Consider the following 15,003-nt stretch of genomic DNA (forward strand, 5'->3'; position numbering starts at 1 on the left):
GGGAGGCCCGGGGGCGGGGGGGGGGGGGGGTCCCTGGCCCCGGGCGGGGTGGGATGCGGAGCAGAGCGGGACCTCGGGGGGCCCCGCTCCCTGCGCGGGGCTGCAGCTCCATCGTGTGGCTGCGGGCGCCGGGCCGGGGGTTCTGAGCCCCCCGGGACCCCGGAGCTGCGGGCAGGCCCCAGGGGGGGGAGCTCGAGGTGTTTGGGGCGGACGGACGGAAGGATGCTGAGTGTCATTCCTTGGGGAGGGGGCTGAGGGGGAGGGGGCTCGTGTCTGCTCCCGTGCCCAGCAGCCCCCCCGGAGCGGGCAGGGGGTGCAAACTCTCCCTTGCGTGCGATCGCTCTTCCTTGGCTTTGTGACACTGCACAGGGAACCTCTGCCTTCTGCCTCCTTCCCGAACCGTGACAGAGCGTTACACCCTCAGCAGATAAGATCCCATCCAGCTTCTCAGAAGCTTTGCTGCTGCCTCAGGTCGCTTCCTGTAGGGGTCTGGAAAGAAGCTGTAGAGAGCAAAGTATCCGCTGCAGGGAGGAGATGCTTCTTCCAAACGGAGCACAGAGTTTGGGGTGACTCCCGCATCCCCCAGGCCAGGAGGGGCTCAGCTGCTGGCAGGTGACACGTTGCTGTTACGTGTTCGTGTTTCTGAAGCTCCCAGATGGTGTCAGCAGGACATGGAGAGTCTCTGGACTTTCTCTTTGCCACCAGAGGGAGAAGCGCTCAGCGCAGGGGCAGAGGGAAAGGAGGATGCTGGAACCATGAGCTGTCTGTCCAATCCGTTCTGGCCGGGAATAGCCGGGCTGGCATCCCTGCGAAGCTGGAAAATGTGAGCTCTGGTTTGTCCTGCTGCCGTGGCAGCCGGTGCTGATGACAATACAGAATTGTTCTCGTTAAAAGAACGCAGGGAAAACTTCAGATTTTTATCAGTCTCAAAGCCACACTCAAGTGTCAGGCTGTGGGGTCAGAAACAAGGAGAGGGGCCACAGGGATGCCCTCCTGGCAGCTGAGACCTGCCCTCTGGGAGTCACCTGATTGAAAATCATCTGCTTTGGGGAAGGAAACAAGTGGCAAATAATATTCTTGCAACCTTCCATCCCACCTGAAGGTTGTGGTGTGTGGAGGGGGAAGCAGAACCTCTCTGCAGAACCTCTCTGCAGAACTCAGTTCTGGTGATGGATGGGTCTGTGACAGACCCCTTCCTAGGAGGACAAAAGCCCCCCGTGCTGGAAGAGGAGGGGAGGTAGCACAGGGCCTTGAATCTGCTCTTCATTGGCAGCTTTCCCTGTGGAGTGCAGAGCCTGCCAGGTGAGCTGCAGCTCTCCATGCTTGTCTATCTCCCCGTTTGCAGACCCTGCAGAAATCCATCAGCTCCTGGGAGCCAGCAGAGCAGGGGTTGAGACCTTCTGCTCTAGAGGGATCTGAACTGAAGCTGGGACAGTTCAGGCAGGAAATAAGTGACATATTTCCAGCAGTTAAGAGTAATGAGTCACTGGAAGAATCTGCCCTGAGATCTGCAAGCTCTTCACTTCCAATGGTCTTTTGACTTGGGGCTGGATGCCCTCCAAAGGGATGTTCTGCATTGGCCACATGCTGAGGACATGAGGATGCTGCCTGGGCAATATTCTCTGCCTGGGGCTAAGCAGGAGGTTGGACAAATGACCTTAACGATCTACAAGTCACTTACTGAATGCATAAATAAGTGGTTGCAAAGCAGCAGCAGGGCAGTGTGACAGGGATGGTGGAGCTGTGGGCATGTGGGACCATGTCTGGGTATGGATTTGTGGGCTGCACAACCCACGGGTCAGATCTGTAAATTGTGTGTGGGTGCCCCAAATTCCAGCAGCTGGTTGTGGTTCTGGACACCAGCCCTGCTCCAGGCACTGAGATAAGATCCCTGTGTCTGTCCATAGCATTGCCCACTGCCCTCAGCATGGCACAAGGAGCTCTGTGGCTGCATTGTGGAAGATTCATGCTCCTTTCAAGCTCTTCATTGTGTGGTCACACCCTGTTTTTCCTGTCCCAGAACTTAAAACAGGGTGGGAAGATCAGAAAACTCAGGCAGTTAGTGGGCTTGGGGTGATGCCCAACACAGGGACTCGCTCCCCTTCTACTGGGTGTTGCACTGAAGTGCTGAGATGAGACAGATGAGCCTTGTTCCCCTCTGGTGAAAGCTGGGACACGTTGCTGGCAGCATTGGAAGCACCACAGGAGTTGAGAGGAGATGAATCTGCTGCAGTTCAGCAGATTAAGGCAAGTAAAGGAAACAAGGCAAACCCGGGGTGTTCCTTCCTCACCCCTGGAAGTTGGCAGGGCAGCAGATTTCTGCACAGGCAGTTGAATCTCTGCCATGTTGCCCTAACAGACCCACCCACCATTAACTTTCTAACCCTTTCTGAATGCACTTTATACCTTTGATTTCTACAGTATCTTGGGGTGATGGATTTCAGGCTTTAGTTGTGCTGTGGGTTCCTACAGCAGCAGTGAAGGCACTTTCTGCCCTTCCAAATCCACTCAGTTGTGTGGCTCTGCTGATCTCCCCATGAGTCTGGGCTGCCCTTTGGGTCCCACATCTTCCCACCCCACCAGTGCCCAGCCTGCAGCTTGCCAGGTCAATGCCCTCCTTGATGCAGAGGATGGAGGCTGGAAGAGCAGGATCTGATGCTCCTTTGGGCTCCCAGTGCTTGTGCTGCCCAGCCCTTAGAGAGTCTGTGCACTTGACAGAGCAGCATCTGAGTGCCTGGATGTGCCTGCAGTGATGATATAGGAGACAAATCTTATTTCTCCACAGCCTCCAATTCTCTGAGCAGGTCCAGACCTCCACCTTGCCTGTTTCTGGCTCCCAGGGCTGTGAGATAACTTTCTGGTGGTCACTTGGCCCAGGAGGATGGAATGTCTGTTACACATGCTCATCCCTGATGTTTGTAGAGCATCCATTAGTGTTTGCAGGTTTCCACCCACATTTACAATGCTGGATTTGACCTGATAACCCCTCAAGTTCGCAAGGGGTTCAGCTGCCTGCTCCTGCCCACATCCCAGGCTGTTCCCTTGCTGCTGGTGGGGAAAGGTGGGAGCTGCTTCCAAGGCCATGGGTGTGAACTGGGGCTGGTGTTAGCATGAGCTGCTGCTTTGTGCGGAGTTTGAGAGCTGTTCATAGGGCAGAGCTTATGAACTCTGCCACTCTCAGTGGAATTTTGAGGGGGAAAAGCAAACAGAACCCTCTTTCCTAATGCTCTTTCCTCTATAGCCCCAGGTCATTATCCCAAAATGAAGTAAGATAGATCTGGCAAGGCCCTGAAATTACCTGATATCTAGGACCCTTGCTAGGCTGTTTTCTGTGCCCCTTGAATTTCTACCATCTCCAGGCATCACCTTGAGGGTCCCCAAGTCCCTCTGCCCCCTTCCAGCTTCATGAAGCCTTAACTTGTTCCCCCAATGCTCCTGTCTCTCTCCCTTCCACTCACTTTTTGGGAACCTGGGCTGAAATCCAGGTCTTAGGGAGGAGCTGTTGAGATGTCACCACCACATGATGTGAAAGTGGCCTTGTCCCCTTGCCCAGGGCAGTTTGTCCCCTGCCCATGCTGCTTGTCCAGGCCAAGTGAGGAAACCATAGCAGCCTGTGAGGAAAGAGCCACATCCCCATCACACACAGACACGTCTCTACTCAGTAAAATATTTATTCCTCCATTATTTCACAAGAGTGTTTTTACAAAAACCTTACAAAAAAAAAAATAATCTCCAAAACACAGACATGCAGAAAGAGAAGGGGGAAAAAAAAATAAAAATCCACCGTGGATCTTGTTACAAGGAATTGAAATGTACAAATAGAAAGGGTGAGAGGGAGCTTAGATTACAATAATCCCTCGGTCCTGCTACTCCTCAGTGGTTGCAGTTTGTATCTGGTCTTGGGGAGGCTTTGGTGTTGACTGACAAGCTGCAAAGAGCTGCCAAGAGCACAGGGAAGGAGGGGCCCTAAGATCAGGAGCGAAATGTTTTCAAATATATATATACATATAGATATTTAGTGAAGAAATATTTATTCCCTGCTTTTTTTAGGTTTACAGAAACGGCATCTGCAAACTATTAAAGGGGTTTATTTTCATTAATGCTCTCAAAGAGGCAGTGACATTTATATCCCTGTGGTTTCATCTTGTGTAACTGAAAAAAGAGCCCTGTGCTTTCCATGGGAGTAGGACCCCCCTGGCCCCTTCCTCCTGCTGTTTCTCATGGTGAATGGTTTGATCCACAGTGGATCTGTCTCCTTCCCCCCCAAGCCTGGCACGTCTCTGCTTCTGTTGGGTCTCTGTGTGGTGTCTGGGGAGCTGTGTGCTTCCCTCTGGCAGGGCAGCAGGGGGGATACCAACCCTGAAAACAGGGATGGGGGCACAGGCTGGGGATTTAGGGTGACTTTACTCCCTGGAGGAGGTGGGTAGGGTTGGTCAGGCTGTGCCCTCTCCTTGCCTGCCAAAGAGGAGGCTGCATTGGGTGGAGCAGAGAAAGCTGGGGCTGGGGCCAGGATGGAGGGGCTGGTTCAGCCTCACCTGGAGCATGTGTGCTGCTCTCCTGGTATCCAGCTCCAGGTACTGGGTGAGTCCCCCTGGACAGGCAGGGTGAGGCTGAGGGTCCTGGTGTCATGGCTGCTGGGTACCGTGTGTGGCTGCAGTGACAGCACTGGTGGGAAAGGAGAGGATGCTCCTGGGAGTGGTGGGGTCTTAGGTTGGCACACTTGTAGTTGGAGCACTTTCAGCCTTGGCATTGCAGACAGAGGCTGTTTATCTGGAGAAGCACCTTAGCAACTGCTGTATTCATCCTCAGATCTACTGCTGCAGTCTCAGCTGGGCTAAGCCCTCCCAGGCAAGTAGCACTGGTGCCTTCTCCATCGAGGCCACCCATCTGAGCCGGCTGGTGGCTCTTTGCAGTGGGTGAGGAAAGGGTGGTCTTCTTTCCAGAGGGCTTTTTTTCCACAGGGTAAAACCTCAGTTTCTTTGACTCCTCCCCCATTGCTGCAGCACTGGCAGGGGAAGGTGGAGGGTGCGTCTCTGTGGCTCAGTCCCACAGGCACAGGACTGGGGTGGCCCAAGCCTGGGCCAAGGTTGCCCACCCTGTGTCCACCCCCCTGCACGTCCCACCTTGCAGCCTCATTAGGCTGCATGACAGGGTGGGTCGAAGGGGGAAACCATTTCCTCTCTGCAAAACCAGAAAAGCCCACCCCCGTGGAGTCACCAGCCCCCCAGCCCCGCACATCTGCGGCGCTGCCTCCGGAAGGAGAAGCCTCCTTTGCCGTTGGCACGAAGCGCCGGGAGCCGCCTACTCAGCTGAAACCCAACAGCTTTTTCCAATTTTCTCTTTCCCCAGGGTGGTTCAATGACCTGGGGCTCTGCTGGATCGCTGGCAAAGCCACAGAGGCAGGGGCAGTGGTGCCTGCCTGGGGACCAGCGATGCTCCCCCAGCTTGAGGGAGAGCTCACAGGCTCCCAGCGAGTCTGTCGAGATGCTCCATCCCCCCTAGTCGCTCTGGGAAGGGGCAAAGCCTGAGGCCATCAACATAGGCAGCTCCTAAACGGAGGCAGAACAGTGCTGGTTGGGACTAGCCACGGCAGAGATGAGCTGTCAGCTTCCCAAAGTCTCTCCCAAGCACTGTGGATGGGGATGCACAAAGAGGTGGACATGTGGGTCGGCTTTGAGTGGGCTCATGACCCTCCCACCGCTGCAGCTGTCCCTGCGGGAGGAGAAGACCAAATAACTCTTTGGCTCTCTGGGTGAGATACCCAAATTGGTCAAATCCAATAGTCCAAGATCCTTCCATGTTTGGAAGCAAATTCTTGTTCCCTTGGCAAGTCTGTTTGTCCTCGAAGAGCGCGTGGGGGGTATGTGTGTGTATATATAGCCGTTAGTATAAGGGTGTGCAGAAAAGCAAGTTCCTAACCAAGTTTGCTCCATATGTGGCTATAATTACGTGCCACTTCGGCCTGGGTCTGACTCTACCTTCAAAAGGGAAGAGAAGAGGAGAGAAGAGGTGCTGAGATGTTGGATGAGTGCACGTGGGTTGGGCAGGTGGTGGATTCCTCCTGGACCAGCCCAGGAGCTGCGTCCACGCTGTGTCCCAGCTGAGGCCATGGGGGGGGCTTTGCCCTGCTCAGTTCACGGTCGGCACCTGGTTCTGGTGAAGGCTGAACTCTTTGGCTTTGAGGCGCAGGCTGGCGATGCTGTTGGCCATGTTGACCCCTTGGGTGGGCGTCGCGGTCCCGCTGGAGCTGTAGGAGGGCACAGTGCTGTGGGGAGGGAGCAGGGCGGGAATGAGGCATGGCCCACAGAGACCCTGTGCCCCGTGAGGTCCTGCTGGCTTCCCAGCACATTCCCTCTTAGGCATCTCCCACAAGTGCAGTCAAGGCTTCAGCATTTTTCTGTGGCTGGATGCATGTGGGAACCCTCAAACTATGTACCAGGAGGTCCTGCCTTGATCTTTTGGATTAGATGGCTGGATGGGGAGAGCTGGGAACCAGTAGAGACCTATGCCACCCAGCGTGCCAAGATGTGGGAAGGGTCAGCATAAGGCCAAGTGAATCCCTTGCAACAATCAGGGCCCCCACTTGGGCCCTGAAATGCCTGGAGGCAGGGAAACCTGCTGAGCGTGAGTCAGGGGATGCTCAGATGGGGCTGAAACAGGTTCCCAAAGCAAAGCCAGACGAGCTCCTTTCAGCCCCACAAAACCCCCAGTGTCCTCAGCAGCAGCACAGGGCTGCAGTCCTGTGGTGGTGGGGTGGTCCCCAGGCAGCCTGCCCCATGGCCACCTCTTCCCCAGGTCCTCCAGTGCCTGCACCTACCTGTATGGGGAAGTGCTGGTCCAGGAGAGATACTCCGGGGTGAGGGTGGTGGGCCGTGGTGCCATGGGCTGCTCGATGGCAGCTTCCTGGCTGTAGGATTTGAGGAGTGATGCTGACCTGTTGGCCAGCATGGCCCTCTCGTTCCGGCGAAACTTGGCCCTTCGGTTCTGAAACCAAACCTGTGTGGGGAGGGAGGGTGGTCAGTGGGGAGCCCAGGGAGAGCAGGGATGTCCCGAGCATCCGTCCTACTGATTGTGGCCACGTGCAGGATGACATGGGAGAGGGGACAGTCCCTGCTCCTGCCTGGGGAGAAGGCAGAAGGTGTTGTTTTCTCCCACACCAACCTTTGCTCACCTGGACTCTGGCCTCGCTGAGGTTGACCCTCCTGGCCAGCTCCTCCCGCACGAAGGCGTCAGGGTAGTGCGTCCTCTCAAAGACCCTCTCCAGAGCCTGCAGTTGGCTGCTGTTGAAGGTCGTGCGGTTCCTCCTCTGCTTCTTCTTCCTCTTGGCTGCCCCACGACTTGGGCTCAGGCTCTCACCTGTGGGGACAGCACAGGAGAGGCCACGTGAGAACCAGACCCGTGCAAGACCCCAGAGACCCCACAAAGGGACCTGGCCAGGCTCAAAACCATCCTGGGGGGCTGCACTGCCCTGCTCCAAACCAGCTCTGCTCCCTGCAGGCACCTGGGGCTCTGTGAGAAGCAACCCTGGGGTCTCCATGAGAATCATAACCTGTTTTAGGACCTGCTGGAGTTTAGGCTTAAACCCAGCATTTGGAAGACCTGTGGTGGTTTCACATCTGACTAAAAACACCCAGACTCAATTTTTAAATACCAGTCTCAGTGGACTCTGAGGCAGCTCTGGATCCAAACTGCTGGGACTGCATCTCACAGCCCCCACCTCAATGTGGACATGTCCACTAGGAGTCTTGGGCTTGGCTCTTCTAAAGGTTTAGCTCAAGCTTTCATGGATGGCAATTGAAATTCAGCACCAAGAGGTCTCTGAGATGTGGGTCTCAGCTCACACCCCCTGAAGCCCTGGCTGTAGCATGGTCCCCAAGGTGACACAAGGCTGCAGCTGAGCATCTGCTCCTCCAACCTGGTCCTCAGAGCTAGGAGCAAACAGCAGCGCGTCTCGCAGGGCTCAGCCTCCGCAGGGTTTATTTCTGGCTTTGCTGGCTCATGGAAACATGAAGCTGGGGCTGTAGTTGGGTTTCTCAGTATCGATCCTGGGCTCCCAGCCAGGCTGAGATTAATCTCCTCTTTGTCACTAATATCACCAGGTTTAGGCAAGTTTATGGAGTCTTTTTCTGAGATACCCGGGCAGCTGCTTGCAAAGGCTTCATGAGGAACACGTCTCGCTGTCGTGCTGCCTTACAGAGGTACTGGGTAACTGTTCTCCCTGTTAATAAGGCATCTGGATCCAATCTGTACCTACTGGTGGGAAAGTATTTTGGAATTATTTGAAATGTTAATAGTTTTATGACGTTCTGATTCATGGTGGGGTTATATTGGAGTTTTCTGCTCTATATCATTGCAGAGGCCACGATGGCAGGGATTACTGCTCCCTGAAGCTGCTCAAGGAATAAATAATTGCTAATAAGCTATCTTGGTAGTTATTAAGTAGATGAGCAGCATTTTCAGATACTTGAGCAAGTAACAAAATCCACTGGAAAGGATATTGCATCTTCTTCTTCAATACACCACTGAGCTGTTGAGATTATGGGTTCCAAGATCTTTAAGGCCAGAAAAACCTTGGACCTTAATTCTGAATAATTCAAGCCATGAAATCTCTATCAACTTCTCCATCAAGTTCCTAATGTCCCTTTGTGATGGGTATACCACTCTCAGGGGCTGTCCTATCCTGAGAGGGGCCATGAGGAGCAGAAAGACCCCAATATCTGCTGGCAGTGGCCTCCTGGAAAGAGCAGATTGTTTCTCTGGTGCTTTGTTATAGCGAGGATCAATGCCAGGGCCTGTGAGTGCTGGGTTTCCCACATCACCCTGACCTGTTATGGGATGAAATATTGGGCTGGGAGGAGATGCAGGGTTGTAGAGGTGGGGAAAGGAGCCAGTGGTGGTGCCCAGGTGTCATCTCCCAGGCACATGCAGGGATGCTGCATCATTTTGACCACAATGGGGACAAACGGCTGGGACCATGCGGAGGGGAGAGGAGAACATCCCTGGATGAGAAGGGGAGGCAAAGGAGCTCCAACCCCTTCCCAGGGCCTTGCTGCAGCCACTGGTGTTTCTCTGGGTCTTTTACTGTGTTCTAGGTGCATTTGAACCTTGGTTGACCATCCCTTGGGCTGGAAACAGCCTGAGCTCTTGCATGTGGGACATGGCCTTGACTGGGTAAAGACAAGGTGAACAGCATCGTGCCCAAAATACATGTGGGTTTGAGATCCTTTCCCTGGCCTGGAAACCACAGGCTGCCCTTCCTTGCTGTTCATGTTTAAAGGCTCACAAATAAAATTCTCCAGATTCCCTCCAGCCCTTGTTCCTGCAGCTTCAAATGTTCTGCCAGTCTCTGCTTTCCAGTTGCCCCTTTTAGTTAAACTCCTTTTTTGGTCCTGTTTTCCTGCCGCGAGCTAACGAGCTGCTGGATTAAAATACATGAAGTCCAGCCATGGTTGTCCCTGAGTTTTGCAGGAGCCTGGGACCAAAATGGGAACCATCAGGCTTGGGAAGGAGCTACAGGATGTAAGAGGGTGAGAGACGTCGCCTTGTGGGTTTATGGCCACCCCTGGGGAAATTATAGACCGGGGCTTGGTTCAAAAAGTGCCGTCATGAAGGGCACCCGCTGCCCCCCACTGAACCAGCAATGATTTCAACAGAGCTCTAGTAAATGTATAAATAACATTTATGAACCCCCTTTGGTTTCATCCCTGATTTAAAATCTGGCTATAGGACTTTTCCATAAGTGATGGCTTCTCTCACCCACTCTAATTTGGCTGAAAGCAAGGCGGAGGAGGGAAAGTTTCTTAAATTAACTCTCACACCAGCTCTGTAGGATCTGGCCCCGTTTCTGGGTGGTTTCTATCTCCCCAAACCCATGGAGGCAAGAGCAAAAAGGCTGTGGGAGCCAGGCAGTGCTGAGTGATTCCTGTATGGGGCTGGCAGGGATGCTGAGATGGAGACATGAGACCAGAATTGGGTCAAGATGTTGAATTCGGGTGCTGGTGGTTCCTGGGTGGTTGGAGAGCTGCAAGTCTGGCTGTGCCCAGGTTGGGGCATTTGGTTCAGCTGGATTTGATGGAGGGATCTTCTCCTGTGCCACAAAACTCTGTAGGATGCTCCAGGGAGCTTCTCTGAGGATGCTGGTGACCAAAACCCCTTCCCCACCTTTCACACTCCCCCTAAAACACGGTGCACCCCCGTGTAGCTCAGAGCTCCCCAATCAACCACAGAAACCTTTGCTTTCCAGCTCAGTTCTCAGCTGTGTTAATTCCTGCCCAATTCCCATCTCACCTGCCTACTGCTGGGAAGTAGCTCCATGCCTGGGTCCTCTGCTCTGCCTAAGGATGAGCCTTGGTAATGGGTTCAACAGCTTTTCCCCACCAGCTCAGGCAGGGTGGGCTGGTGGGACCAGCTGAGTGTCACCCTCAGGGCTGGCAGTGGGCACCTGGCAGGTACAGTGAGCAGAGACAGGCCCGATTGCTGCTGTCAAAGGTGCTTCAATAGCCCCAAATCAGCTTTCCAAAAAGGAGCATCACTGAGTGCTCTGTGGCACTGGAGAGGGGACAGGGCAGGGGACTGGGTGGGTCCCCTGAAACCCCCTGCCATCTCACTGCCACCATCCATGGGATTTGGGTTGAACTGGATTCGCTGAATCCTTGACAGAGGAATCAGAAACCAGTTCCCTGCCCTGATGGGACCATTATAAGTTGGGGGTTGGTTTGGGGCACGGCTGGAGGGATTGGTGTGATTGTCCAACCCTGAGGTCAGAGCAGACCCTGAGCCTTCCCCCCAACCCCCTTCCCTTCTGTGTATTTATCTTCCACTGGTCACAGTTTCTGCCAAAGGGAAAAAAAATGCAGAGGAAAAGGGAAAAAGGGGGGGATAATGTTACTGAATAACGAAAGGTGATGAGGGGAGGACAGGGAGAGGGGGGCACAAGGGCTTTAAGCAGAGCAGGATGGGTCCCGTGTGCTTCCCCCAAAAAAAGAAACCTTCAGCTGCCCCAGTGCATGGGAAAAGACACGAGTCTCTTTGCTCGTGATGTGGTTGAGTTTCAGGGGGGCTCCCTGTGGCCTGGGGAACCTCCAGCAACCTCAGGCAACGCTGCCTGCCCAAGAGCAGCTGCCCTAGGGGTGCCATGGGATGCTGGGGGTCACCCCAAAGCCCTTCTCCATGCAGAAACGCTGACAAGGCACCGGGAACTGGGCAGCAACTGGTCCTGCCCGCTTTGCAGGGGCTGTCAGAGCCGTGCCGACCCATCCCGCCCTTCCAGCTCTTGCCTTTCCCCTCTCTGCTTCCATCAGTTTTCCATAGGAAGGGCTCGGCGGGTCTCAGCAGCCGAAGCCTGGGCCTGCCAAGGGGGGCCCCACGCTGGCAGGGCCCCCGGCAGCCGCCGAGTGCTGTAAAGAGGTAATTTTCACTAGATTTCCACCCGGGCTTCGGCTGTGACTTACGACCTGCAGCAGCAAGTGATAAACGGCCCCGAGCAGCTGGGAGCCAGACCCAGGCAGCAGCTCCAAGCCCTGAGTCCCCGGGACTGCAGTGGCCCCAGGCAGGGATGCTCCAGCGGGGCAGCTCATCCCTCGGGATGGCTTTTGGCACTGGGCTCCAACCTGCTGGGCGGGTCCCCTCCAGACACCCAATTTTGGGGGGTTTCTTTGCAGAGAACATACTGTTAACCCAGCACTGTCCCTGCAACCCAGTATGGTCACCTTGGCCAACCACAAGCCCATCCCTCCCTCAGATTATGCTACAAACCACCACCCTGGGAAGAGGGTTTGCTGGCTCCAGCTCTTCCCTTTGGCTTTGGGGTGCAAACCCTCTCCCTTTTTCGGGGGGGGCCATGGCAGGAGGGACCGAGTTCAACCTTCTCCTACAGAAAAACCAACCCCAGGCTACATCTCCTCCAACGTGTTTCATTTTCCATTGCTCCACAGGCCCCTGAGCAGTTTTCTGCCATTAAATTATTTCACGCGTTCCATTGATTTGGGAGCAGTTTGCCAAAGACCTTTTAAGCTTTAAATTTTTCACCCCCCTCCCCAGCCAAATAATCAAATCTGCCATCCCATTTACTTCCCTTCTCTGCCTGGAATGGCCTTTTTTTTCCCCCTTTCCTTCCCCCCCTCCACTTTTTTTTTTTCCACTTCTTGGGTATAATTTAAGGGTTTGAAATGGCCTGGAGGGAATTAGCTGTAAATTCTTCCTAAGACAAATAAATTCAGCCCTCTAAGTTTCTGTGTTTTTCAAACTGTTGAGAGACGTTTTGGGTTTGTTTTACTTGAAATAATGATCGTGGCATATCTGACCCTCAGGCTGCAGCCAGCTCTAACCAAATAAATAGCTTTTATTAATTAAGGTTTTATCCTTAACAAATAAAACCCCAATTTGATCTCGGGCGGCTGAATTAGCAAAAATAAACAACGGGTTCTCCGGGCACTTGATGTGGATTTAACAAATTAACGCTGGGCCTTCATCAGGGAAGCCACAGGGTGGGGGAGGCCTTTTTTACAGCCAAGAAATCCTTTGGAAAAACAATGTCTTTCGTTTCTCCCATGGTCTCCCTCGGTAAACATGTGGGACTCCCCTCATCCCTCCCTGTACCCGGGGGAAGTGAGGAGAGCTCAGGCCGTGACGTCCATCCCAGTTTCATGGGCAATTGTTTAACTTGTTCCCCGAATTCATGTGATGGGGAGGAAGCATTTCTCTGTGGATGGTGGCAAAGCTTTGGGAATTGCTTCACCCACTGTGCTCTCCTGCTCCGGTTGCTTTTTATCCTGTGATTTTCAGCTGAGATGCCTCAAAGCAGAGGGTGATTTGTGGGTGCAGGGGCAGCTGAGTGTGGCTGAACCCCCTTTTCAGCAGCCACTGCCAGAGCTGCCCTGCCTTGGGACATGGCTGGGGACAGCCTGGGAGACCTGGGGGGGTTACCTGCCCACCTGGGGCTTTGTGGGGAGCCGGGATGGCAGGAGGGCTGCTCAGAAGGGAGTCAGGGGCTCATCCCTGCTGGCAGGCACAGGCGGCACTGGGTTTGTCACAGAAGCAGTGGTGGGAGCTGCCAACACTACTACGGGTCTTTCATCTCCCCAGATGATCTGGAGGAGCCTTGAGGGGGCTGGGAAACAGCCAGGAAGCCTCCCCTCCATGGGTCTTCCAACTGTCGTGGGACCAACACAGCATTGCAGCTGGCGAGGGGCAAAACCACATCAGATCAACTAATTTTTTTGGATGGTTTCACCCCAATACCTGAGCGAGGAGCCCTTGGGGCCACCAACCCCTGCCCTCAGAGTGCTGGTCCTGGCTTTGCTCAGTGAGGTCCAAACCAATTCCAGGGACAACCTGTGGGCATGGGAGATGGGGCATCCCTGGGGAATGGGGGTTGCCAGCCCCTCCCCAGGCTTCACCTCCCTGGGACACAGCTCCAACCTCCTCATCCCAACCCACCACTGCTCCCAGCTCCCCTCCAGCCCAGCCCCAGCCTTGTGAAGACCCTGGGAACGCCCAAGGCTCTGGGGGGTTTGTGGGGGGCTGGGATTGAAACCGGTGGGGGGGTCCAAATGTGCTGAGTCTGAAGGAAACTTTCTCGGCTCAAGTGGTGAACATGAAATATTTAAGAGAAGGGCAAGTCTCAGCTACTGGAGAAACATTACAGCGAAATGTTTCCGAGGATGTTTCACCTCATTAATTGTGAAAAAACTGAAACGCTGACACGTTTTTACAGGCTGCCAGTTTTGCTGGGGGAAAAGTGTCTCTGTTAAAAAGGAGCAGCAAAAGCCTGGACCAAGAAAGAGGCCAAGGCTGTCCCGGGAGGGCCTTAGCCCGTGTGCACTGACAGGCAGCAGCAGACTGGTTTATGGTTATAGAGCTGCTGCTGCCCCAGCCAGAAACCACCCAGTGCTGCTGTTTGCTGTTCCCGGCTGTGCATGGACCTGATTTTCAGGAAGATCCTTCCTGGGGATGCTCCATGCACAGCTGCATCCCCAGCCCTAGGAGACTTTTCCCCTTGCACCCCCCAGGAGCTGGAATTGCTGCCTGGTGGTGATGTCAGAGGTGGTCTGGGGCGTTCAGGCACCCATCATGGAGTGTCCAGATGGAAGCCTGAGCAAGCTGGGAAGATCCTGGAGAGCCAGCCGAGCATCCCTGCATCCCAGCTGAGATTTGTCCAACCTGTGCTTGCAACCCAACTGCAGCACTGCATCCCATTTTCGGCCCATCCTCATCATTAACACAGCAAATATGGTGGGAACATGGTGTTTAGCTGGGTTTGGGGAACCTGGAAAGGAGGAGCCTCATTCTGCAGGATGCTGCTTCTCTTGGGGATGTTTCTGGCCCAGCAGCAGCCACTGAATTCCTGGGTGAGACAGGGAGTGGATTCTAAGCTGGCTCTCCAGCAAGGGCTGTGGTGATTTCCCTGCTGCAAAACCTGGGTGTGTCAGGGGGGCAAGATCAGGAGGTGTCCCAGTGAGGAGGGGAGAAAGAGAGGGCAACCAGATCCTGGAGAAGCCAGGCAAGGACCCAGCCAGCTGGGTTGTGCACTGAAAGCTGGTGACATCCATGGGGCTGCAGTCACGGTGCAGCAGGTAAGGCCCCAAGATTTTGATGTGCCAAGTCCTTCCTGAACACTTCACAGCCCTTCAGACCACGCCAGAGGATCCTGCCCTGGCTGGAGGGTCATGCTTGCCCAGCTGGGACCAGGCCCTGGGAATGGTGCTGTGGCACCACCCGCTCCTATGTCAGGGAAAGCATTTAATGGATTAATTGCAGCCACGTTCCCCAGAGGAGGGGGCAGGATCAGGGACGTGCTGTCCCCTGGCCTCAGGAAGGGGCTGGGGAACATCTTTGGCCATGAAGCTCCAGTGGGAGAGGTCTGAGCAGCACAAGAAATTATACCCCCCCTCTCCCAGCTGGTGCCATCACCCACCTCTCACCTGGTTGGGGGTCACCCCAGAGAAGGGGACATGGACAGACTCTGCTGCCAGGCTCACCAGCTCTGGGCTGCAGCCCTGCACC

The 15,003-nt window shown here is 54.6% G+C and overlaps 1 protein-coding gene across 1 annotated transcript; it reads right to left on the bottom strand.

Moving 5' to 3' along the window:
- Positions 1-5,761: 5,761 nt before the first annotated feature.
- On the bottom strand, positions 5,762-7,546 carry PRRX2 (paired related homeobox 2). The gene is made up of 4 exons (XM_009998996.1): positions 7,447-7,546; positions 7,172-7,356; positions 6,818-6,996; positions 5,762-6,265 (listed from the first exon to the last, which is right to left on the bottom strand). The coding sequence occupies exons 1-4, from the start codon at positions 7,544-7,546 to the stop codon at positions 6,130-6,132; spliced, it is 600 nt and encodes a 199-aa protein (XP_009997298.1). The 3' UTR covers positions 5,762-6,129.
- Positions 7,547-15,003: the final 7,457 nt, after the last annotated feature.

The sequence above is a fragment of the Chaetura pelagica genome, unplaced genomic scaffold, assembly GCF_000747805.2.
Source record: "Chaetura pelagica isolate M959 unplaced genomic scaffold, ChaPel_1.0 scaffold405, whole genome shotgun sequence".
NCBI classification, from domain to species: domain Eukaryota; kingdom Metazoa; phylum Chordata; class Aves; order Apodiformes; family Apodidae; genus Chaetura; species Chaetura pelagica.